General features: G+C 44.0%; 1 protein-coding gene across 1 annotated transcript in view; it reads right to left on the bottom strand.

Moving 5' to 3' along the window:
• Positions 1-26596, bottom strand: part of WWC1 (WW and C2 domain containing 1) — a 347981-nt gene that overhangs the window by 222478 nt on the left and 98907 nt on the right. Inside the window, exon 2 of the mRNA XM_069199350.1 lies at positions 6347-6456. Coding sequence (XP_069055451.1) covers positions 6347-6456 — 110 coding nt within the window. The remainder of the gene's footprint in view (positions 1-6346; positions 6457-26596) is intronic.

Below are 26596 nucleotides of genomic sequence, written 5' to 3' on the forward strand. Positions count from 1 at the left end.
ACGCATGCCCCATAAGGCACCCTGAACATACGGAACCCATTATTCTACCGAGAACTGCAAACCAAAGGGGACAGATTGTCCTCAACCAATGAAGATCCCAAAGGCCGGCTAATACAGGGGAACACCCCCCCTTGACAGACTACAACACTACTGAAATTCACCCAGGCAATTGGTTGGAGCAGGCCGCCCCCAGTATTTCCACAGTACACCACCTGGCGAGACACATGGCACTCAGTAACTGGCCAAAGCCAGGGTTGAGTCTCCAGATTGATGAAGCCGGACAACATGGGCAGACAAAAATTGACTAAGACCCAGTCCTGAGCACCCTCCCCTGTGACCCACTCCCTGGCCCGCCACAAGCAAGCGGGTGCTCCTCCCTCCACAACCTCCAGACTCCACTGCCGAGTTGGATACCATGCAAAAAGCCACTGAGACATCTCACACATCCGTTGAGTCCCAGATAGAGGACCTCCAGGTGGAATTTAGCATGCTGCATGAAGACCAGAGGTAACTGCCCTCCAGGGTTTCAGGAACTGAGCAATCACAGAAACAATTGGCAGACCAAGCCAGAACCACTCAGGACCTACTCGGCAGGGTACAATGGCTAGAACACTGTGTGGAGTACGCAGGGAGGATGTCCTGCCGGAAAAAATCCATGTGGTGGACCTGCCGGAGGGCTCTGAGGGGCCCAAACCAATGAAGTCCCTTCACACCAGTCCAATCTCTTTCACCCCACTTCTCCATAGAGAGGGAGCATCAGGTGCCAGCCCACCGACCCCCCCCCCCCCACAGGGGCACCCCTCAGCCAGTGGTTACAAAACTGCTCCACTACAAAGACAAAGACACAACCCTACAGGCTGCTAAACAAGCGACCCCACTCAAGTATGAGAACTGCTGGATTTCGATATTCCCTCAATTCACAATGTTGACTCAATGCTAGCACTCCTCTTTTCTGCAAGTGAAATGCCGCCTCCGTGAGCTTGATGTCCAATACTCCCTATTGTTCCCAGCAAAGTGGAAGATAATGCATGACCAAACAGACCCACTTTTTCACGGAGCTAGACTCAGCCTGAGACTGGGAGGAAACACACCGCGACGACCAGCAACATTGCACCTCACCCTGGGAAATGGAGGACTGGAAGGGATCTGAAGCAGAGCAAAAGTATGGACACTGCCAGGGCTCTCTCCTCTCACAAGTTAAGACAAAGTCAACAGTCAGCCATAGATGCAGCATTTGCACTGCAACAATCCTCAAACCTCTCCCCCCTCCCAACACACCTACTCCAGCCTGGCCTCGATACATGATGACGTGGCCTCAGACACAGGTCTGATGGCTGGTCCGATGGTTACACTGCAGTTGGTAGATTACCTACTCTAACCCCACAAACCCCTGCCAAAGCTGTGCTCTATCAGAGGGATAGCACCTGGTCGATGGCCACTGACCCAGCCTGGACTCTGGTCGAGAGATCATGGTTCTCTCCACCTCTCCAGGGGGTCCGCCACAACTGCTCCCCCCACCCTGCTGCCAAATGCTCCTCCTTTATTATACAACCTCCTTAAGAATCATGGAAGTAAAGTCCACCCATCTGTAACATGATTATGATTGCACGTCTGCCACATTCCATCTCCTCACTCTTCGACTCTCAACAGGATTCCACCATGACCCCCCCCCCCTCTAAATGTTTAGACTTTTTGTGCATGTGTGGGCATGCAGTTCCCACTAGTAGGCTCAGGTTCTTGTTAGAGAATTGTTGTTTATTGTTCAGTGTTCCTTCTCCCACATCATAAGCAACACTTTTCTTCCCCCTTAGCGGACAGGAGCAAGCACGTAGGGCAAGCGACCATCCCATGCCTCTCCTATCTCACTCACACACACACACACACACTTGATACCATCATGTGGCTGACAGACAGACCATTAGATCTCTCACACTAAACGTACAGGGGATGCTCACAGCGTGCCGTTGATGCTCCGTCTACGCTTCCAACTTCCTACAGGAGACATCTCACTAATAGAGAACTCCAGTGGCTTAATAGACGCTGATATGGCGCGATCTATGGCACAACATACTCTGCGTATGCCCAAGGCGGAAACTCCTTTTTCAGGCCCACAACACAGTCATTGACAAGTATGAGAGATATGTGTTTGTGGAAGGCCAACTAAATGGAGACCCAGTCCTTCTGTGTTGTATACATGCCTCCAACACAGACCAACAGGCAGTCTGAGTTGCTTTATTTGGAGTCCTGGCCCGACGGGTAGGTCTTTCCTGGATATTAGGGTGGGATTACAACAACATGCTAGTCCTCTCCCTTGACCACTCCCACTCCCCCAGCCCCCTACCAATCAGCACTTGAGACAGTTCTCTCTATGGGCCCAATAGTGGTCTCTTGTCGACGCACAGAGGGCGCTCAGCCTGTGTTTGAGCTTATATTTCCACAACTCAGCCCTTCAAGACCTATATGTCTGCCTGGACCATTTCATGTGGTCCCTAGAATTTATCCCAAGGCTTGCACACTCAGACTACCTGGGCTGCGAACTGTTGGACCACACTACTCATATAGCAGATAAAGAATGGGGCATGCCACATCCTCCGGTTCCCACCTGGCAGCTGTCCACGCTAGACCCAATATTTTGCAATACTCAACTATCCCACATTACCCAGTTCTATTGAGGATAACCAGGGCACAGCCACCACCCACGCAATCGAGTGGGACTCCTTCAATGTAGTCATGCAAGGCTTTTGCATTCAAAACATAGCTGGTGTTTGCAGGGAACTGACTGGAGGCCTGAAGAGGCAGTGGCAACACTAGATAATCACCCCCTCTCAGATGCCACCATGCGCCAAGCCATAACTGACACCAAAGCAAATCACGCTACCCCTCTTAGGGCGTCTCCACTGCTATAATTTGATGACATACACAGCCTGACTCCATGTTATGGGTGACAAAGATGGACGTCACCTCGTGTGGTTGGCCTGTCAGGACACACATACTCCCCCAGTCACAGAAATAGTTCAAGATATGGGCCCCATCCTACTCCTATTCCCAATCAGCCATACTCCAGGCCTTTAGCAACGACTATGCTGAACTATACAGGGCAACCCCAGCCCCACCCACTAATGGCATCAGATACTTCTTACTTCCACTTCCCCTACCTTCCATAATTGCCCTAGAGTGCACAAAACTCGATGAGCTGATAACGACAGTGGAGGTGAAGAAGGCAATACATGACTTAGCCTGCAATAAGACCCCTGGGCTAGATGGTCTTTCACTAGAATACTATGACCGCTTCTCGACTCATCCTGCTCCTAGATTAGTGGAGGTTTACAATGAGGCCCCAATGAATGTCTCCTTGTTTTCCTAATGAAACCAGACAGAAATCCCACACACCTTGCCTTCTATGGACCTGTGCCATACTAGATGCAGATTATGTTATATAGGGCAAGATCCTCGTAGACCGATATGTACAGGTACTAACTGCATTAGTCCATCTTGATCAGAATGGATTTGTCCTGGGACGCAACATGTCTAACATCAAGTGCCTCCTTCAAATCATGGAAGAGGCGTTGTAGCGCTACCCTCAGGCGGCTTTGCCTTATAATGGACCTCGAGAAGGTCTTTGATTCCATGTCCTGGGATTACCTTTTCGATGAGCGACAGGTTTAGGCACAAGCCGTGTACATGAAACTTTTATACACAAACCTGACTTGCCCTGTGCGCATGAGATGTCTGATGTCACCCGCCTTTCTAATCACTTGTGGGATACATCAGGACTGCCCCCCTTCCCCAATCTTTCTTGCCATCGCCATGGAACCAATGATCCATCAACTTTCCTTAGAGGGTCATCAATGCGGTATCCCCCTTGACGGGACCATGCACACTGTATCGCTATATGCAGACGATGTCCTACTGTACCTCTGTGATGTGTTGGCAGATGTGGCTTCCATCTCAGCGACCTTTTGGGTCTTTGAGTAGGTCGCCAACCTCTGAGTGAATTGAGGGAAATCACGTATTTTCCCGTTCTGTCGTAGTGCACCACCACAAGACATATATCTAGGCGGATCACCACTAATGTGGTCGGCGGAAGCCGCCTGCTACCTAGGGATCAGATTATACTACTTTAACAGGATCTGTTCAAAAGCAACTTGAAGTGTACTTTCACAGCTCTCAAGTTCCAAATGGGAATTTTGGCAGCAGTTGCCACTCACCCGAACGGGCAGGGTCGCCCTTTCCAAAATGATAATTCTTCCCTGACTACCATATTACTTCTCTAATGTACCGGTATTCCCCCACCAACTTTTTTCCAAAACTTGGACCACATACTGGGGACCTGCTGTGGGATGGTGGGAGGTGATGAGTATCCCAGCTGCCAGCAGGTCAGAGAGGCCTAAGAGTGCCATCATTTGAAAACTACTACCTCGGGGCACAGCTCCAGCGGGTGTCCCGATGGCTGGCAGGCACAAACCTACATGGGAAGGCCAGTTTCTCCAATCTACCATCAAGAAGCACTGTTCCTGGTCCCTCCATGGGTAGGTGGCTAGGAAATGCCTGGCCAGATCTCCCAATTAACGAAACAAGGTACTTTCCTACGGCCCTGGGATCCCCCTCCAGGGCCTTCTGGGGGCCTTTCACAGCAGACCAACTGATGCAATGGCACTATCACTCCCTAGATATGGTGGGTAGCCTCTTTCATAATGCCTAGCTTCTCACATTCGACCAACTATGCTAAGATCATGACATTCTCTAAGGTCAGTTAATCGTGCATGGACAACTACTGGTGACACACTGGTGACTATGGGGCACGATCGATGACGAACCGCCTACACACGGGGTGATACGCATATTAATCATGGGGGGAGGGTGCCATCTAATAACGTGGCTCTACAAAGCCATCAGGGAACCAACCCCACACCTACTGGACACTCTTCCAGTTCCCCCTCCTCCCCGCTTCTTGGGATGCAGTGCACCAAAGGATGAATCACCCAGGTGACCGTTCTCACACCGCTCCCCAGCCCCCTTTGTGCCCTTTAGTCCATATCTGATTCCCATCATCTTGACACTAATCCAGAGAAAAACGAAAAAGCGTCAGAAAGGGGAAAAGCAGGAAGCTGACAGAGTGAGCTGAAGGGGCAGGGAGTGGCTATAAATGGACTAAAAACGCCCGAGGTGGCTTCAGGATTACGCTGCCTCAGTATTATGTGCTCGCACTTTTAATTTCAGCAGCCGCGCGTTTAAGAGGAGAGCTTTGAGCACCGGCACCTTTTTATTTACAAATTAAACACTGCACTAATCCAACACTCTAACCAGTGCTTGCTCCCTTTCCCCTGTTATACCTTAATCCCGAATTTTTCCCCAGTTTCTTGTTCTCTCCTACACATTGAAAGAGGCTTCATTCATCCCCCTCTACCAGATTTATTCTGCCATAGCAAGGTCCTCGAGTCCATTACGCTTTGCCAGGGCACAACACAAGCACACACAACAACATGCTCTGTAACACATAACTCGAACTGAGTCATCTTGACTTCCTTTCGGTTATGAATACTGCTTTCTTGGTTATGTTTTCCAGTTTACGATTTCATTGTCAGGTAACCGATTCAAAATATTTAATGTATATCGTAACACAGCTGCAAAGAGACTGTTGTTCGCTGTTTGCTACTCCTTATATCACGTTGTACCCACAAGGGATGCAAATCCTAAAATCTCAATAAAAAATAATTTCAATAAAAAAACTGCATTATTTACGTCTAGGGGACAACATTACTTTCTCTTACTTGAGATATTTACATTTTACTGGTTATGACACAGGTTATGAAGAGGGGTTTGCATGTGTGACGACACGCTCTGTTTATGTACAATGTCTGCAGCACAAACTGTTCCGAATTACATTGTAGCTACTGTAAATGTCCAAGGGTCTTGGACTGTGAAAAAGATCGACCTGGCCACCACTAGGAAATTCCATCCATTTAATCATTTAGATTCTCTACGATACTGACCGCATATTTTCTTTATTTTACCAGAGAATGCTTCTGATTGGTCTGCCCCTTTCTTGGTCAGGGTTCATGACATCGCTGTAATCCAGTGCCACACTACAGATGTTTGATCTGAGGAATACAGCTGGCGCAGCAGTGCGGTCTCTTGCGCCTCAAAGCAGGAGCCCTCAGCAGTTCTCTTCTAGGTCATTGTGATTAATGCACCATGATCACTGGGGCAAAGCGGTGAGCAAATATATCTTTCTGCTGGAAATTCAGGAGTAGGTCACAAGTAAGACAGGCGTAAAATACCACTACTAACAGCTTGCGAGCATGTCGGATTAATTTACACAGTTAATCTCATGAAAGCCACTCACCAGTGTTGTGATCAATGTAGTAAACACCAACTTGAGGGTCGTAGGCCTCCTCCCATCCCAAAGGCAACTCATCACCTATGCAGTCAGCAAAGGTGAGTGGCTTGGTGTATCTAAACAAAAGGAAAAAACAACAGAAAAGGTACATTAAAAGCAGTACATGGCACAATACACACAAGGTAATCATCCTAATATCCGTGACCTTTATGAAGGTATGCAGCGCTGGGAGGTTTTCTGGCCTACCGCCCAAGGAAATTGCTCACCTTGTTTATTTAAAAAAACCGAAAAGTAAACCTATGAACCATCTATTTGCTGTATGTGCCCGAAAGGCATTCCCAACCTTGGCCCAGCCATTCTTCCCACAGCAGGACAACGTGTACGGCACTGTTTGCTCGTAAACAACTCTTGCTGCTAAAACACAGTCTGGCTTTGGGGGTTGGCTATTCGTATAGAAATGCTAAGCAGTATAGAAATGCTAAGCAGTAAGAACAGCACGCTAGCACCGCCGCCTTCCAAGTACAAATCGTTTTAATGATGGTGAAAAGCGAAAAACAAGGCGATGCAGGAACCATTCGTTGACTGATGTGTACTTAAAGAAAAGTTTCCCCCTAAGCACTAAAGATTGCATTAGAAACCGATGACATCACTTAAGCCAACTGCAACCAATAAAGCACCGTACGCACTAAGGAACTAACCACAACATTCCTGGCCTTTGTTCCCGTTACTAAAATTAACCTTTCACCAACTTTTCATCATAGATCGGCACATTCCACAGATGCAAGAAAGCATGCCGTCTTGCAAAACAAAATGACACACAAAATGAAGGAAGATCTGATAAGAAAATTAACGCTATCAATGCAAATTTAGTCAGGTTCTGTACTTTCTGTATATTCCAGGACAATGTGAGCTAGGAGAGGCAGGGTCCAGCGAGGGTTATTGCTGCTTGGGCTGTGCTCCTATCTAACCCTACTTAAAGTTCTATTAACCAATACTTTAGAAAAGAAAAAAATAACATTCACTTCAATCATGAGATCAAAATGCTTGGCAAGTTAAAGGAAGATTACTTGCTCCCTTAAGTAATAAACATGGGCAACTTTGAGGAGAACATCTGAGGTGTTATTTCCTGAGTTGACAGACAAAGATGACTAGTTTACAGAACAAATCAAATGCTAAGGAGCAGCATGGGTTGGTCTCATTAATCCTTTGTCATAAGCCAATCACCAGAGAATTTTAAATGAAGTACTTTATTCTTTTGAGCCTAAACTGAAAACCTACTTTTGAACCATTTCCATTGTACCAACCCCAAATGGCATCCACTAACCTCAAAGTAAATTCTCTGTGGTTAGCATTGGCTCACTGCCCTCATTTAATGCATTGCGTGGATGACCAGAGTATCACTGTGGCATACCTGCATCGCTACCTTCCAAGAAAACTACAGATTGCATCAATTCATCCATTTCACAACCAATTAAGTTTGTGGGCACACCAAGAAACCCGGGACTTAGTCCAGCACATATGTGTGTATAACCCACTTGCTCTAAAAGAACTATGATGTGGTTGAAAATTAGTTCAGGGAACTTTGTACTAACTGAAATTAAAATAATCACCTGAACAAATACGTGTTGAATGAATAATAACTTTTATATTTGAAATTATTCTTTTAGATAGTATTTTTTTATTTTGTGGTTCCTGTGCTACCTAGGATCATCAACCCTTTAAGACTGCATTTTTCTAGCATGGTGTCTTGCACGTAATGGAATTAACAGCTATGATGACAATGGATCCCATCAACAAATACTTGAGAACAAACAGAACACTTAATATTCATTTAAAGCATAAGACGATGAAACGGGATTCTGCAATATTAACTTGAACCTGGTCGCCAGGTCCTCATAATGTGGTTAGATGGGCTGATGCAACGAACTGCTTGCATGCACGTCATTCCCAATGATTTAATACAAGTAGATTAATTACATAAATACATTCATCTGTCATAGATGACACTTCATTTTTCTCCATCGTCAGGTGTTCAAATCTGACTCATGTCAATTATTTAGTTTGCTCTGCAAACTAATAATCACGGAGACACTTGCTATGGGTACCAGCATTAGCAAATGGAGTTATATATTCCCAGAATTAACTAAACTTGTGTTAACGGTTAACAAGCTGATTATTTATTAAAAGCATAAGGAGTAAAGAAGAAAGAATGCAACTACCAAAAGTGGCTGATGTGGGTTTGTAATTACTGCCACAAAGAACATGTATTATTGACTTTGAACTACCGTAGTCTGAAGGCAGTTTATTAAATACAAAAGTAGGTCTAAACGAGTTAAAAAAATAAAACAGGCTAAAGACTGGAGAGACAAAAGTCTTGACAAAATAAAACATGGTTCCACCAGTCCTGTTACTTAAGTGTTCTTTAAATTCGGCGGATCTGCATATGGGATTAAACATAATACGGTCACTGTCGGGCAAGAAAGCCAGTGGCAGAAGTGGGCAGACCCATTGCCCCAAGATTTATGCTGCTCTGGGTGGACATGTGAATGACAGATGTAATGACAAATTGATTTGGTGGGCTAATACGTATATCTGTACTTATTTATTATGTGTGACTTTTTATTGCTTAATGCAGTTGAGAGAGCTAAAGATGTTTTCTAGCCTCGATTTAAAAAATAGCCAAGGCACCTCCTTTAGTTTTCTTCTCTGAGATAGAATAGGTAGAAATGTTTTTATGGGCAGCACATTTGGATTAAAACAAATTATAAATGATAACCTTTCATGCCATGGTGGACAGAAATCATCACTGTCTGCCCATTTATCTCTGCAGTGCATGATTACCAAAGACATAGTATGAAATCACAAAAAATATCTGTTAAATTTACTCCGTCCTTGATTCTGTGAACAGGAAGAAAGCATAGGCTTGCCTAACTTCACTGGCACTGGATTTAGAACTGCTCACCATGTTGTCGTCTTACTGCTAGTGCAATGTTTCCGTTTGCTTCAGAACAGACATCTCTTGGTGGCAATGCAAAGTTTCTCTGCATGTCTCGGTTGAGCATGCACTCCTGTCCCGGCTTCTCTGCAGCAAGTTTCTGTTTACTTTTTGATGTATGGCTTCAAGCACTTGATAGCCACGTGTATGCTCGAGGCTTACGTGAAAGTGGATTGACACCTAGAGCTGGGCTTTGTGTTCTGTAGTGGCACACCAGGTGCAGCCTTCTTTTACAGACCATGGCTATCAGCACACAGGGTTCTGGAGGACTGATTATATCTTAAGGACAGGCTTCTTACCTTTCGGCTGCATAAAGAGTTGCCTGCTAGGCTCTTCTATTTAATCCAAAACTTAGTAGTTCACTCCATTCCTTTGGGGACATGATATCATATGTATGTTTTTGCTATGTAAGTACAGTTGGTTGAGTGGGGAGCCAATTGCAACGTCACAACAATTGATCTTTTGATGGATCAAAAGGGGCCAGAGATCCCTGCGGGAGAGGAGACTCTTTCCATGATGTAAAGAGTGTACAGAGTCCAGATTCAGAAAAAGCAGGTTGGGAGCATGCACATCACTCTTTGTTTCCCACCAAAGGTACACACACATAGCAAGTAATCATTTTGTTTATCCTGTCTTTCGCAGTGTTTGTTTGCTTTAATGTGTTTTTTATTGATATATTTGTAGGGTGCGTCTGCCATCGGAAAGTGTGACCCAGTTATACTTAGGTGGCCCAAGACCTTCATATGAAATGGGAACCTCTTTCCTCTCAGCTGCCCGTTCGTGGAGAATGTGTGTTGTGCTTGGATGCTGCTTCCCAGAATTCCATTTAGTATCCTGTGCTCGGGAATGATAGTTACGTTGGAGGCTATTCGAGAAGTAAATGTTAGTACAGGGCAGAAATCCCCAGTAATTTCCATCAACCAGTTCTGTGGGTGCTATACCAATGGAGAATGAGATAAATATTCAAGCTAACGAGCTCTATATCCTGCCATGAATAAATGCCTTGAAACTACTTTGAAGAAAGCATCCCATTGAATCTCGCTGTGGGCTTCTGAAAGTACCAATGCATGATGGAAAGTCTGCCTCAAAAAGGAGGGATACGAGCAGCTGTGCAGGAAGAAATAAGGCTGCCCCTCTGTAGCCCAAGGAAGGATCAGCACTACCAGATCAATCGGTGATTCTTTGTGACCCTGGTTCCCCTGCAGCTTGTCCCACAGTGAGGTAATTCGCTATCCAAATCTGAGAGTGTATATCACATCTTGATCACTCTTACCCTATCCATCAGGCACAGAAGAAGACAACTGGAGATGGTGAGAGTGACTGCAGAAGACACAAGACACAATCACTCAAAAAGTGCCCATGGCCTCTTGGTTCAAAGCAAACTTGTAACAGTGTTTGATAGTTTGACAACCCAAAGTTTAAGGATGATGACAAGGTGCTAAAATAAAAATATGAATAAACCTTGGCAGTTCTAAATTCAGCATCACAGTTTCAGTTCGGCAGATGCTCTTTCCTTTGTTTGGGAGACGATTTTGAGTTTGAGTCAGATAAGGTTATAGTAAAAGCACAAATTTTCCCAACTTGCAGAAGCCAGCAGGGCTTTCTTCCAGCTGTGCCCATGCATTCCCTCCAATCCTAGACCAGAGGCATGTGCCTGCCTAGAGTTACACTGCCATGGTACATTACACAAGACCAGAAGATTGCTCACCAATGAATGTGTGAAAGCATGCACACCAAGAATTGTGGTGCCACAGTCTAGGCAATAACACAATGTGGCAAACATCCACATACCAAACATTTAGAGGTTTACTGTGCAACCAATCTTGTGGGCACCATAAGTAATGTTCAGTAGCACAGGGGGAACTATTACAATAACCTAAAGACAATCATAACATCCCAGCCCAATTATTGTGCAACTACTGCTGTGGGGCAAGGGGAAACTACAAGGAGATTGTACCTATTTAGTCCTTGGGGCCACTAATTGTGTTTTCACACTAGTTGTCTGATTTTACCTCCAAGCAAGAAAATGGGAGCCAACTCAATGCACTCATGACTCACAAAGGACAACTGCTTTTATTATTTTTCGCCCTCGGCACTTTATAACTGGGGCAGATAGGTGTATGTGTTGAATAAAGTACTTTTTCTTTTCAAGTAATACCACTAGCCGGGTAGTGAAATTTTTATTGCAGTTATATGTTCAACAGAATTCTGACTTTCCACCCCATACCACCCCTCTGTGGAATCATTAACCATTCTACCTAGCTACCCCGATAGTTAAGAGCTTAAAGTATGCACTTGGCGATCAGTTTGGGGCCCAAAAGTAAGGTTAGGCACAAGACTCAAGAGGTAGTAGGCTACTTCTGCCACAAGTTCCTGCCCTACTGGAATGTTAATTATTGTGCCCTCCTCTGGGCTCGTTCCTCCAGCCGATGTCATTTGGGTGGGCAGCTCGAATGACTCCAAGTTGCTCTCATGGAACATCGCCAGGTTGTCTTCCAAGTTTAACCATCCTTCCTAGGTGCAATTTGTTAAATCGTATCAGATCATCTGTCTCCAGGAAACCTAGGAGGTGAAAAATTATTTATTTTATAGAAGAATACAAGACCTACTTTTTCCCCCACAGTGTCATTCGAAGCTGAGAGGACTAGTGGGGGTTTCATTACCTTTGTGGCAGTGAAGCTGTGTGGACATTTTAAAAATCTGGATTGGAAATCACACACAATGCAAGGGTTGAAGTTTTTAGCATCAGCTCACTCCCCCACTGATGGCATTGGTCAATTTTTACAAAGATAAGGCTGTGCGAGTTGGGGCCTCTAATGTTCATAATTTATGATCAGCATTGGATTCCTTGTTGGTGCTTGGTCTGTGAATGCTTGTTGGAGACTTCAATTGTCATCTTTGTGATTGACCCCTAGTGGGTGATGTAACCAAGCCTGTTGAGTGAGGGGCTAAGTCTGACTCACACCAGGGAGGGTCCAGAGCTTATGTTTATCTTAAACACCCATAATCTTATCTTCACTTTAAATAAGCTGGTTAACTCTTTCATTTCTCCTACTTTGCCTACTTTGAAGGGGAGATTTTGTAGGTCTATCATTGATTTTATCTTTGTCTCAGCCCGTATATTTGTGAACATTTTGCACTTTTATATCATTCATAGCCCCTTCAGTGACCATAATCCTCTATTGCTAGGCATTGAGGGCGTTATTGCAGACAGAGAGTGGGGCATGCTTTAGAGGGGGCTTTCTCTGGTGGACCAATGCAAAAGGCTTAAATGGTCACAGGTGAACCAAAATTCTTTTAGCACTCTTCTTTTTTTCTACCTGTGAACATGAGATCGCCACTTGTTTGGACCTCAGTGCCTTGGGGAAGGATGTTTTGCATGCATTTTTGATTTTAGCCCATAAAGCTTCAGAATTATTATCCGCTCCTGCGCCTAAATCGGCCGAGCTGAATCCTAAGTGGCTTGATAAGGATTGCTCTAGGACCCTGCTTTGGTTGAAGGAGGCTCTCATGGCAGTTCCTAGGGACAGGAATTTGGTGGCCTCTTGTCGGTTGTAATGTAAAAAGGCCTTACCCTCCCGTAAAACCACTGTGAGGAGTTATGGCAGGCATGTGAGCTTAAAGATAGCTCTCTTTTTTGGAGGGTGGTAAATAGGCCCTGCATCGCCGAAGGCAATGGCCCAGCAATTTGCCATCATATTTCAGAACAGCAATGGATTGATCAATTTGAGGAGGTGTATAACTTTGTGGCCAATCAGGAGGGCATAGAGAGGGTGGCTCCATTGGCAAGGAGAGCTAGTGTGGTGTTTACAGTGGAGGAGATTAGTAAGGGCAATTGTGCTTTACTGAGCAACAAGGCCCTTGGCCCTGATGGGATTCCCCTGGATTTGTTCCTGGACAAAATGAGATTTGGGGGCCCACTTTAACCCCGGCTCTGAATGCATCGGCTTGGGATGGTGTGTTGCCCTCTTGGTCCACAACACTAATTGTACCCATTTTTAAAAAAGGGGGAGAAAGATAATACCCAGTGCTATCACACCGTTTCTTTGATTGACGCTGTAGTTAAGGTCATGGACATCAATTCACCGAAATTCCAAAATGCCAGGAGTAGCGTAAGTGACATCACATGCTCTTTCACCTCCACTTTCACTCACATACAGACATTTATACATGCAAAATATTCACACAATCTCTCTCTCACACAAACACACTCTTACCTGCAAGCACGGACATAATATACATCTAAAATCAAATTTTTGCTCACCTTAGCTACCATGGAAGGGCATTTTCCAGCTAACTGTACTCAATTTTTATTATGTTATTCTGTATTAGTGTAATAAAAAAAAAAGTACAGAAAACAGAGTGGAGTCCCAACTGACGTCCATAATGACGAGCTTCCTCTGTGTTCCTGGCACTGAATTTGCCACCTCTGAATCCAGGGGTCACAAAGGTACTGACATGGGTCCCAAAGGGCAAGCCAGGGGGTCGCAGCTACGACCCCTGGAGAACCCTAAATGACATCCATGGTTAAGGTTCTTGGAGGGTAATCCTAAACAAGTTGATGGCATGGTTGGAAGCCAAAAACATTCTTGCTGAGGTTCAATATGGCTGTCGCCGTGGCATGTTGACTGCCGATCAGTGTTTTTACCTTTACTTAAATATCAACAAGTATGCAGTCGCACGGTCGGAATCCCTACATTTGGCATTCATGGACCTTACATCAGCCTTTGGCAGGGTCAACCATGAAAACTTGTGGAGTTTGCTTCTTGTGCTGGGGGTCGATCAGAATGTAGTGACCCTCTTGTCTAACTTGCATTCGGGTACGTCAGCTTCAGTGCGGTTCTCACAAAGAACCGCTCACAGCCGCTATTATTATATGCCACTGATGCGGTTCTCATGGCCCGGACTGCTGTAGGGTTGCAGTTATTCCTGGATAAGTTTATGATTTGTATGGGGGGTTTGTACCTGATAGTTAATTATACTAAGTCGTATCTCATGGCCAGAGGTACTCGGGCCACTAGGTCAATGAATTTTAAGGTGGCGGATTATATCTTGGCAAAGGTTCTGGCCTTCCCCTACCTAGGGGGTGTTATTTGATGCAAATAAATCCTGGAGGCCCCTAGTTGAGGGGAGGAGAGCAGAGCCTCTGATGGCCATGGGGGCCATGGCAAGTTTTGTGAGTAGACTGGGCTCTCAGTCTTCTTGCATTCTTCTCGAGATTTATCAGGCCAAATGTGTCTCTCTGGTCCTGTGTGGCAGCAAGTTCTGGGGGTACGTAAGGATTGATATAAACCAGATAGCTGAAAATCAGTTTCTGAGAAGGATGGTGCCTCACTGTACCCCTGCGTTTTCAGTACACACGGAGCTGGGTCTCAAATATTTTATTGACACAGTTGCCCTTAGCCCACTGTTGTGTTGGATTAAAATCAAGACTAAGAAGGGTCTCAAGCTAAACAGACACATTCCTGTGGACTGTCTGTCCCCGGGGCACACAAGTAGAATTCCCTGGATTCCCTTTGGGAAAGCTGCCTTTACCTCCCTAGGGTGAGAGGATATATCCCTTAAGCCCTACTCAGTCTCTGATGTGCAAAGGGTGAAAACCTTGTTCTTAAAGCAGGCTTCATCAGCTATAGAGCAGGAACAGCTGTTGAAACCCCCGGTGAGGAGACATTTCCTCTTGAAAACTGTTGCCTGGATTCTTACCTCATTCAGGTTTCCTACATGAGGAATACATGGAACTTGGCCTGGTTTAGAGGTAACTTGCATTTTAATTAATTGTATGTTATGTATTGCCCTATACTGTATGGATTATCTTTTAATATGCTCTTAAATGCTTGTTTTATTCAACCGAATAAAGGTTTTATGATGATAATTAGTTAAGATGGGTAGAACAATAAGCATGGCATTTTATACCTGCTTTTGACACACTTTATTGCAGAAAAAATATTTAGGTAGAGCTACAAAGATGGCAGAAGCGTTACCAAGTGGCTTAAGAACTGCTCAGGGAAGGCAGTCCAAGTATTAGATTTTCCAAGATTTTAGCTTGGGCACCACCGGATAATGAAAATCTGATAATTTATCAGTGGACTGGTCTATTGGTTTTAATCATTGACTTACAAGAGCCCATGTTCAAGATATTTTGAAGATCTTTAACCGAAATAGAATTGATGCTACCCTATGTACATGCTGCCCAAAAAGAAGTCCTTTTCTCTCACTTGTCCTGGCATGTTTATACCCTGATGCAGTATTCATTCAGCACTATACAAGGTATTTACTGTTGCTTATTTGAATTGTCCATATCTTAACAACATTATGTACAGTAGTTGTATTTTTCCTCAACCGCCACCTGTAGGAGGTTTAGGCTCACACCTTGACTCCACCATGCTCCCACTGTCATCCATATGTGCCCCTTACTATTAACACACTGCATTCTACAGACTTTCCATTGGGTGGCTTTTTACAGTACTATCCATACGCACACATGCACTGCTCCTCAGGGCTTTTGCTATTGTACCACTGTTGTAAAGCACTCTGCCACCTCTCAGGGCCAGCGACGCCTTATCAAAAACTAGTAATATATAAATGTTGGAGCGATCCAGGTAGATTAGAAAACACCCACCTTCCATATGTGAAACGCTTACTCTGTAAAAAGATCCTATCCGTTGGAAGGTTCAACCCATGTTCCTCTTATACAATGAGCGGACTCTTGTAATAAAACTTTGCAGTGACACAAAATAGGCCAACACATGAATACATTATTAAAATACATAAAATTGAGCTAAAATTTCAATATGGGCTTAGGACAATGTTTTATACTTGCACATTTCCGACTACTACTACTTTTTGAAAGCCTTCTGTCAAGATAGACTTGTGTTATGATAGGAACGTTCCTGAATTTTAGGACACAGAAAAATCTTGACAAAGGTCATATTAGGAACTAATGGCATTCCTCAATGTTTAGGTTCACAAGTTCAACTGAAAACTGAGAGTTCTGGGCAAGAACGAGGAGATTAGCTTTCTCTTTCTTTACTGGGGAAATGACAGCAGCTAATTAACATTAACCAAACAAAAAAAATACATATCCCAACAATCCTGATAGTCCCTAATGGCCAATCCCAGGACTGCTTTCCATATAAATGTCTCTGCCTCAGTGGTGGCTGGTAATTTTAGGAGGGAGGGGGCTGGGTGGGAATCACACTCACACTTATTCATTCACATACGCACGCACATCCATTCACAACACTCCTCAACATTCAAACATACACGCATGCACCAAACATTCATTTAAAAAACACACACACACACCTTCAGCTCGGATGTCCCAGGAGGGTTGGGACTGCTGCCTTCCCTCATTGGTGTCAGCCAATGAGGGAAGGCAGCAGTCCCAACTGCGTCACAGAGTGGGATGGGGTCAGTGAGACTTCTGATCCCTCCACACTCTGTGACAAGTTGTCACTGATTGACACTCTCCCTGGGCACTTCAGGGTTTAAACCTGAAGCACCCAGGTCGAAGTCAATCGGTGATGCTTCCCCTCATCACCGAGAGAAAGGGCCTTAAGGCACCTTTGCTGAGCTGAGGAGGTCACGCCCATAGGAGCAGTGACCTCTTCATCCCAGCAAAGTTCAGCTCAGGCAGACAGGAATTTGCCCAAATCGCGCATGTCTCGCTCCTGGCTACCTGATCTGAACATGAAGAGCGTCTGTCAGACTGACCTTTGCTCAGCCTGACAGACACTCTTCATGAGGAGCAAAGGGTAGGTGGGCGTGGCCCTCCACTGTAAAGGACATGCCGCAGTTGCTCTGCTTCCTTAGTCCATCCTCTCTCTTTACTGCTTGCAGCCAAACCCAAGAACTCCTTCAAATTATTCACATTGCTAAGATAAATAGATTGCCCATGTGTTTGGCTCTCATTACGGCCGTGGAGCGGGACAAGGGATTGAGCGGCGCTTAACTGGGGAATCTCCTCCCTCTATAGCTCACACGTGCCATCGCACTCGCACGTCAGCCAACCCCCTTCTTCTGTCCTCGGGTTGGCCAAGTCGATTGCTAACAGTTTACTGCATAATTTTGGGTTTTCCGAGTGTCTGTGTGGTACGGTCAGTTTGCCCCCTTCAACGTGTGTGTAGCTGGTCTCCTTGGGAGGCCACGCAAGCACTCCCAACAAGAGGATTCTGTCCTCTTTCTATTTCCACAGACGCGTGTGAGATGATCTGACATTGTTGCATTTCGGAGATTGCCTCGAGTGCAGCGCTTTGTCTAAAGTGTGCATAATCCCCTTTGAACACCTGATGGGGCGCAAAAAACGAGAAGGGCTTTGCCCTAGGGAAAAGTTGGGCAGGTGCTCACTCCACACTGACTTTGGCTGTGTTTGAGAGGATTATCTCTCATTTGATTAGGAGTTTTCTCCTGTTTTTGACTTGCTGGGGCTATTTTTCCCCCTCTTGTTGAACTCCTCCATATCCTCTTGCCTTCTGGCATGGCGTATTACGCAGAAGAGGACACATTTTTTCAGGAAGAGGCAGAAGTGCCCTATGAACACTCAATGGAGGCGAGACTAGTACAGGCCTTGGGTCTCCATGTGCAGGACTCTGTTAGCCAGGCTCTAATAAAAGCTTTTACTCAACCTCTGGTGAGGTACAGACAAAGAACTGATGGCGCATCCTCCCTCAGAGACACTGACTAGAGACAGTCAGCCTTCTGATGTGGGCCTTGCACCAGGAGCCTCATTGGGGACTATTTCCTCAGCTGAGATTTTTTCACAGATGGCTTCATCTGTACTCCTAGATCATGAATACGGCCCTAGAGTTTCTCTCGATCGTTCTGGCCCATATTTGACTTCTGCTCCTCCATGCCGTGAGGCATCTCACTCCTCTGCTTTGTTGTCTTCGGACTCAGACCAAGTGTTAGGTAATACCAAACGAAAACATAAGACCCATCATACCATGGCTGACACTGATTCAAATGAACCTATTTTTTGATCCTGAGAATATAATTCCCCCAAGATCTACCGAATGGGTGCCCTCGGTCGAGGTGGCACATTATGTGCAGGAGAGGTTACGCAAAAGTTTTGACAATGAGGCACGTAATACTTTATGCTCAGAATGTCCTCGTTACTCAGCAAAGTTGCTGATACCCCATAATTGGCCCAAGTATGGCTACGTTCCTCAAAAAAAGAAAGGAGAAACTCCTCCAAAGACTCCAGTACCCCATTGGACCCTGATGCCATTCTAGAATGGGCACAGAGGGCAGCATGCCTCCTAGGGAACGCAAACTGTGCCATGTCCATGGAACAGAGGTAATCCTTCCTAATGAGAACAGACCCTAAATTGGCCAAGATGGCTCCTTCAGAACCTGGAACCCTAGCAAATGGTCTGCTTTTTTTAGACAAATTTGTGAAAGATCTGGGCAAATACGTCTCCACTTTCTCCGCTCTTGATAAAGCCCAGACCTCTATGAAGAAGTTGTTCAGCTGAGGCCTTTTTTTACCAGGGCCGGACACTATTGAGGCCGTGTGACAGGCCGAGGTTTCTATCAGGCCTCAACAGGTTAATCCCAGAGGGGACGTGGCTCCTTTCAGTCAACCTCACGATTCTACCCTTCCCGAAACAGGAGAGGCCGTGGTCGCGTCTACAGAGGTGGTGGGAGAGGTGGCTTTGGCTCTATAGACGTCACTGCATCCGGTGAGAGTAATCCCCTTTTCAGAGGTTATTCTGGGGGGTGGGGGAGGTTGAAATGGCATCTAGTTGATTTAACAAACAGCTCAAGGTTACAGGAAGGATTTTTACTCCCCTCCCAAACAAGACGTTGCCCCACTTCCTGTTCATTTTTCACAGTCAGAGAGCAGTTTCATAGATTAAATATTTATATATATAGCAATAGTCAAGATGGACCCCCAACCAACAGGTTTCGTCAGCACAATCTTTTTGGTGCAGAAAAAAGGTGGGGGGGATCGTTTGGTGCTAAACTTAAAGAAGTTCAACTCATGGATAGTGTACCGATATTTCAAGATGGAGGGTGTCCTTCTTTTAAGAGATCTCTTGCAAGAAAGAGATTGGCTTGTCGGGCTAGATCTCAAAGTGCTGGTTTTCAATCCGCATTGGTGTTTTCTTCAATTTTGTTGGCAAAACCAATGGTAGAAGTTCACCGTCCTTCCCTTCGGACTGTCTTCCTCCCCTTGGTGCTTCACCAAACTGCTAAGAACGGTGGTGCAATTTCTTCAAGAATGAGGTGTTTGCCTTATTATCTATCTCAACAACATCTTAATCACAACTGGTTTTATTGCATATTTCTTGTACTATTCAGATTCTGCAAGATCTGGGGTTTCTGATAAACTCCGACAAGTCAATCATGAATCCCTCTCAATGTATAGAATTTTTAGCTTTCCAGGTAGATTCCATCAAAGAGCAGTTGACATGACTGCTAGTGAAACGAGCCTCAATCAAGAGAGTTACGGAGAGCCCTTGCCTCTCTGACTATATCGTTGAGATCCCTTGCTCGCATAGTAGGTCTTCTGGCTTCTTCCATCCAGGTGATATTTCCGGGTCTCCTTCATTACTGGGTGCCTTCAGCAATTGAAAATCTTGCATCTGCACAAAGGGTTGTCTTACTCGAAGCAGATCCTGTTGACTGACAAGGCAAGAACACAAGTAATTTGGTGGTTGGACCATATGGATGCGTGGAACCGCAAAACCATTTTCGCATCCTGTCTGGAAATTATCATGGAATCGGACACCAGTCAATGGGGCTAGGGAGCTCCGTGTGGAACAGTTCAGACAGGGGGCAGCTGGTCTCCGGAGGAAATGAACCTTCATATCAATTGTTTAGAGCTTCTAGCAGGAGCTTTTGCGATTCAATCTCTCTCTCCCCTCAAAACCAGTCATACTTTTGCACATGGACAACATATCAGCAGTGAGATATATAAATCGCCTAGGTGCGACCAGATCTCGTGTCCTGGTGGAAATTGACAGCGGAGTATACTCCGGGTCATTCCAATGTGGTAGCAGACTGGAACTCATGCTTCTTGAGGGATGGAAGTGACTGGAGACTTCATCAGTCAGTGTTTCACAATCTGATAAGACGGTCGGGCAAGTGCTCAAAAGAACTGTTTGCGTCATGGCTCAATTCTCAGCTCCATCGGTTTTACAGTTGGAGGCCGCACCCTCTGGCTCTAGGGTCAGATGCCTTTCTCCAGGATTGGATCCCGGGGTATTCTTTATGCCTTCCCTCCATTCGCCATGATTCAGAGAGTACTCTCTCATGGGAAGAGGCAGATGGCAGAGATCATTTTAGTGTCACCGCTCTGGAGGGCTAAGTTGTGGTTTTCAGTGGCGATGTCGCTGTTATGTACCCCTCCGGTTCTAATTACATCCTTCCCATCCTTGCCCATTGATCTGGTGGGTCTTCCTCATCCCCTGATATTACAAGGTCTCTTGTTACTCATGGCATGGAGACTTTCAGGAAACGCTGGCAAATGCCAGGAGTTTCGAGAGAGGTCATGTTTTTCTTATCCCGATCTTCCACCCAAAAGTGCTTTGAGGCCTCCTGGAAGCGATGGGTGGGTTGGTGCAGAGAATGGAGTGCTGATCCCATGGGGGCCCAAATTAGTATGATTGTCAGTTTCTTTTTGGACCTAGCTACCCAAGGTTTGGCATATAGGACCATTAATAATTTTAGATCAGCTATTTCAGCCGGATACCCTCACCTTGATTTGCAAACTATTATGGGGCACCTGAATGGTCAGACCTCCTCAAACCTAAATACTTCACTTTATGGGATGTAGATATTGTTCTGCGTTTTCCAAGAAACTGGCCAATGTATGGGGATCTCGCTCACAAACAATAGTCAGCCAAGCTCACTGTTCTTTTGTGTCGAATCTCATGTCAACGTATGTCTGATGTATGCGCCCTTGACTTAGCAGGTAAAGTATTTACTCCTTCGGGAGTTTCATTCTATTTCCAGATGTAAAAAAAATGGCAACTAAGTGTATTTCTTTTCCTCATAATCAAAAATTATGGGGGTTATTCTAAATTTGGAGGAGTGTTAATACGTCCCAAAAGTGACGGTAAAGTGACGGATATACCACCAGCCATATTACGAGTTCCATAGGATATAATGGACTCGTAATACGGCTGGTGGTAAATCCGTCACTTTTCCGTCACTTTTGGGACGGATTAACACCTCCTCCAAAGTTAGAATAACCCCCTATGTGTTGTAAAATGTCTAAAGGCCTATGAGGATTGTACTCAAGAGATTCGCAGAAATGCTCGAGGACAGCTGTTATATATCTACAAAGTAAGTTTGCTCCAGTTTCATCAGCCACATGGGCCAGATGGGTTAAATGGCTATTGGGGGAGCCTGGTATAGATACTTCCACATTTGGAGTGCATTCAGTGTGCAACGCTATGGCATCCAAATCTTTTGTGGCGGGTTCTCGTTCAGAGGATATCATGGCGGACACCACATTTAAGGTTATTTATCATAAACATTTTGTGGATGTGACCTCTACTGTGGTGGATCAACTTTGAACTAGCATAATCCAAAGCCTCCGGTCCTAACATAGCCAAATTTTTATTCTATCACATCAAGAATGTTCAATTTTATTAAGGACACGGAGGCGAGGATTATCCCACCCTTATTGTTACTGTTATTATGATATCTTACTGCAATAAGTATGTAGTTAAAATATATATGGTACAATTCGATGATATTCTTGCCATATTTCTTATGTACGTTATTTGTTTCCAGCCATGTTTTTCCTGAATCATTGTCAGATTATTAGAGTATTTTCCTTTCTTCGTAGGATCGGACAATAAAGGTGCATGAATACCTGGTGATTTCGTGTGGGACAAGATGATCACGCCAGTTCAACTGATGGTTACAGTTATTGTTCCTCATTGGGACTTTGGAGAATCCAGTTCGAAGTTAAGGTTGTCATGTTCTGTTATTTGTAAAGAAAGAGGAAGGACTAAGGAGGCAGAGACATTAATATGGAGAGCAGGCCTGGGATTTGGCATTATGGACTACCAGGATTGTTGGGATATGTGTTTTTTATTTGGTTAATGTTGATTTGCTGCTTTCATTTTCTCAGTAAAGAAAGAGAAAGCATAATCCTCGCCTCCGTGTCCTTAATATAAGTGAAAATTCTTGATGCAATAGCTAGTAAAATGTTTATTCATTACAAAGTTGATTTTCTATCAACATTTGACTTTGCATCGCACTTTAAAAGGGAAATGGAAAGCTGATCATTCTTTTGTTGCTGCCATACAGTTGCATAGGCTTAACTTACAGAGAGGGCATACACTGATGGGTATTTCCTGAACAGAAGGGAAGAAAGGCTCACATATTCTATGCAGGGGAAAACGTTTCATTAGGCACTGGAGTTCTGCTTTCAGTATTAGAAAAGAGAATAATGGGTCTCCCAACAACAGCTCCTGCAGGTGAGATGAGTTGTAACTCTGCTGCACCTACCTCCATATCAGCATCTCAACAATGTTCATAGCTCTCTTTTCACATCAAGTATCAATCTTGACTTAGTCAAACGTTTTCGGCCACAGTGGCGCATATAACGTGCACTACACATAAAGAACGCAAAAGGCCTACTGTATACAGTCTTTGCATTATGATTGGGAATCCATCATGTCATCTGAGTTTTTTCAGGTACTTGGAACATCACTCACCTAGTTACAATATGAGCATATGCGCAGCACTTCTTAGTGCTGCAGCTATACAGCATGGTAAAATCTGTGTCACAAAAAAAGCAAATTAAATGTAGGTAATGCAGCTTTAGACAGTGGAAACAAGCAGGAGCAAAGCCAGTAACTCCAGGCTATAGAAGGCCATTCTCCTGGCACTGACAATGCTTTGTTGATCGGCAGCTGCATAAAGATTCATGTGTCATGAAGCATGCACAAGCATGAATAACAATCTTGCATTTAGTTTTCTAATAAAGAAATCCCATTCCAAGACAGATGCTCATGTAAATGTATTGAGATGCACACGTCATGATGCATGGGATTAGCACGTCTGCATCATGATGCCTTTGTTGTCTTGTACTGTGATGTCCGGCAGCCATTTTTAATTTATTGTTCTAACATACTCAAAATAGCAAATATTTTATTAAGTACACCGCTGGGAGCACTCTGCAGCTGCTGGGCCCTCGTAAAAAAAATATTAAAACGGGGAACAGGAAAGAACCAGAGACAAGAAGCACAAAAAAAAGAGTAAAACAAAAAAGTGTGTTACAAGTGGGGGCAAGGAAGCGTGCTCATAAAGAAACGAGCATTTGCAATGCAATAGGTCTCGCATTTGTTTGAGTTAGAGCTACTGGCATTGTAAATTCGTAACTGGACTTTTCGTGCCACAGAAATTGGTCAACTCTGCCTCATAATTTGATCTTTTCCTGCCATGTCATTCAAGTTGCTCTATACATAATTAAAGCACTTCCATTTACCTTCTTCCTCTATCTGCAGCAAAAAAATGAAAATATTGCCATTTGGTATCCTAATTTAATTCTGCCATGCTAATTCCAATAGAATACCACTTTTACCACCCCACCATACCATTTGCTGGCTGGCTAACACAATTCCCCCAAACAAAGACACAAGACAGCCGCAGAAGAGAAATAAACTAGAAGGGTCACCCAAACATATCAAGAGCATTCAAACAGTAATAGTGTAATAAGGATGTTAAATTGGCCTGAATCATGGTCATAACTGTAATAAGGAGAGATTATTAAAACATATACATTTATCATATAAACATTTATCAGAAATAAACGTTTAGCATTAGACTGTAATGCTCAAAACAGCCCTTAGAGGGCACCATAACAAAAATATAATTTGTAAAAAACATGGTCATGTAACCATATTGTTAGCCTCTAGAGGTATAAAACAGGAGAAAGTAATGCAGTGTAACCATACACTTAGCCCCCAGAGGGCGTTTTAGGGCTAGCAGGCCTACAACAATGATATTACAAACAAGGCCTTTAAAACAAACCTTCTCCCACCCGTAAAAACAAACGTTCTAGCCATGAGAAAGCTTGAAAGACACTGAATGGTGGGAGAGTGTATTATTTTGGGGCCCCCACTAACCTAGTTTGGGGACACAGAGATGATGTAGACAGAAAGAGCATGTTGTGTTGAACGTTTTGTATGTGGTCCCATAGTCCTAGGACCACCACAGGCTGAGTTATGACCAAAATTGTCTTGTAAATGTAATGCGCCGCAAAGCATTACAGGGCGAGTTTCCAGAGTGCAGTGAATATTGTAGTATCGGCTCTCCCACTGTGTCAGGCAAGCCACTTTTGCTCTGAGGATTTCTGTTTTATTTAAAGCATTTACCAATTTCAAGTGTTTTAAGGGGAGAGCCACAAAAACTGACTATGATTAGGTAACTGTGAACAATGTGACCAGTGCTGCAATACCGCAGATTGAGTTTACGCTGTTGTGCCTGTTCGCGCTGTGAGCGCCCTGGCCAGCATGCAGCAAGAAAGGAGAGACAAAAGAAAAAAATAATAGTTTGTCCACGCTGAAGTACATTGGCAATCACGCAATAATCCACATAACAGGGGCAGTCTGCAAGGCGTGACAAAAACAGCCTCAAGGCGGGACAAATGTAAAGCATTTGCCAATTACATCAAGCGAGTTTTTGAAAGGCTAGCCCAGGAATGAATGAAAGTGATGGGCCTGAAATGGGGGTGGTTCAATGCCCACAATTCTTACAACAGGTCAAAGCGCTTGAACGCTCCACCTAAAAAGGGAGGGGAGAAAGTAAGGAAACACATGCATTTCCATGTAGTGCTGAGAGAGGAAAAGAAAGAGATGAATACAAAGCAGCAACAGAAGCATACAACCCATCCAATCAGAGTGAGACCGAAGTGCTCCTGGGAGCAACAAACACACAAATTTAGAAGAAAGCCATTGAATCAACAGCAGACACAAGAGACAGACAAAAAATCCATCCAATCATGAGCAAGGAGATTAAGTATATGCCACGTATTTGAAACAGCAGGCCTGGCAACAAACAGCTAGGGCTATCAGTATTTGAGACCTAGAAAGATTCATAACTTTCAATAAAGATCCAAATCAACATTCTAAGATGGTAATTAGAACAACTGTAGCAATCCTATTAATTTTAAAGTTGAAAAGCATTATTCTAACAAAACCACATCTAAATGACAACATTTTTCTTGCTTCAGATATATTGGATATGATAATACAACACACACTTTTACTTTCTTCCATTTATTGCTCCTTCTCCAACTCAACAACTAAGTTGTGGGATATGCCTTTGAGATCCTGAATTTTAACCCCTTCTCAGAACTGAAGACAACCAGGGTCAACCTTGCTTCTGAGAATAAAAAAATAAATCCCCAACACAGAATTTAATTTGTTTATAAAATGTATTTTTCATAATAATATGCTTTACCACTATATTTTTTACTAGGATAATATTTTTACATTAATAGCACTTGTATATCACCCAATTCTACATTTATGGTTACCTTAACGATTCAGTTGCACAAACATAACACATTTTAACATACTGGACAATTTAGGTTCAATAACCACATTATTATAGATTATTATTGTGATAACCATAACTGGATGTGTGCCTTTTATATCACTGAAAGCATGACAAATTCAAAGCAATAAGTACTTCTGTCTATAAGCCAATTCCATTGAAACATGCCCTTTAGTTGCTCATGTGTAGTAATGAAATATATCCTGTTTCATTTAATAAACTACTGAAATATTCACAATGGAAATCCGCATGTCCTCGAGTAACAGAGGCCTGAACTTGCCCCTGTAAAATAACCACCTTTAGGTAGTGCTGCATTTGTACTGTAATCGATAGCTAAACATATCTGCGGTTTCTACTACAGCAGATATTAGAGCTCTGCCCTCTATTGTAGTAACACATTATAAAGATACAAGTATTGTTTTTATTTCCACGTGAATGTGAGCTACTCCTTGACAAACAACGAAAAATATTTGAGAATCAGGGTCAGAGTTGAGAACACATACCGTTCTTATAACTAGTGCGGTACGCTAGTATGATTTCTGGCCAGATTCACAAGGTGTAAAGCAGCTTTGTGATAATCCCAACATATTGTGCCAAACAAAAATACCAAGCTCATTCATACAAGTTATTGTTCCCAAAAGCGTAATTTGTGTGTATGAAATACTATCTGAGTGGTAAGATTTTGATTCAGATTGAAAGAATTTGATCAACTGATGTATCTTCCTGCAGACCGAATTTAC

The sequence above is a fragment of the Pleurodeles waltl genome, chromosome 7, assembly GCF_031143425.1.
Source record: "Pleurodeles waltl isolate 20211129_DDA chromosome 7, aPleWal1.hap1.20221129, whole genome shotgun sequence".
Classification (NCBI taxonomy): domain Eukaryota; kingdom Metazoa; phylum Chordata; class Amphibia; order Caudata; family Salamandridae; genus Pleurodeles; species Pleurodeles waltl.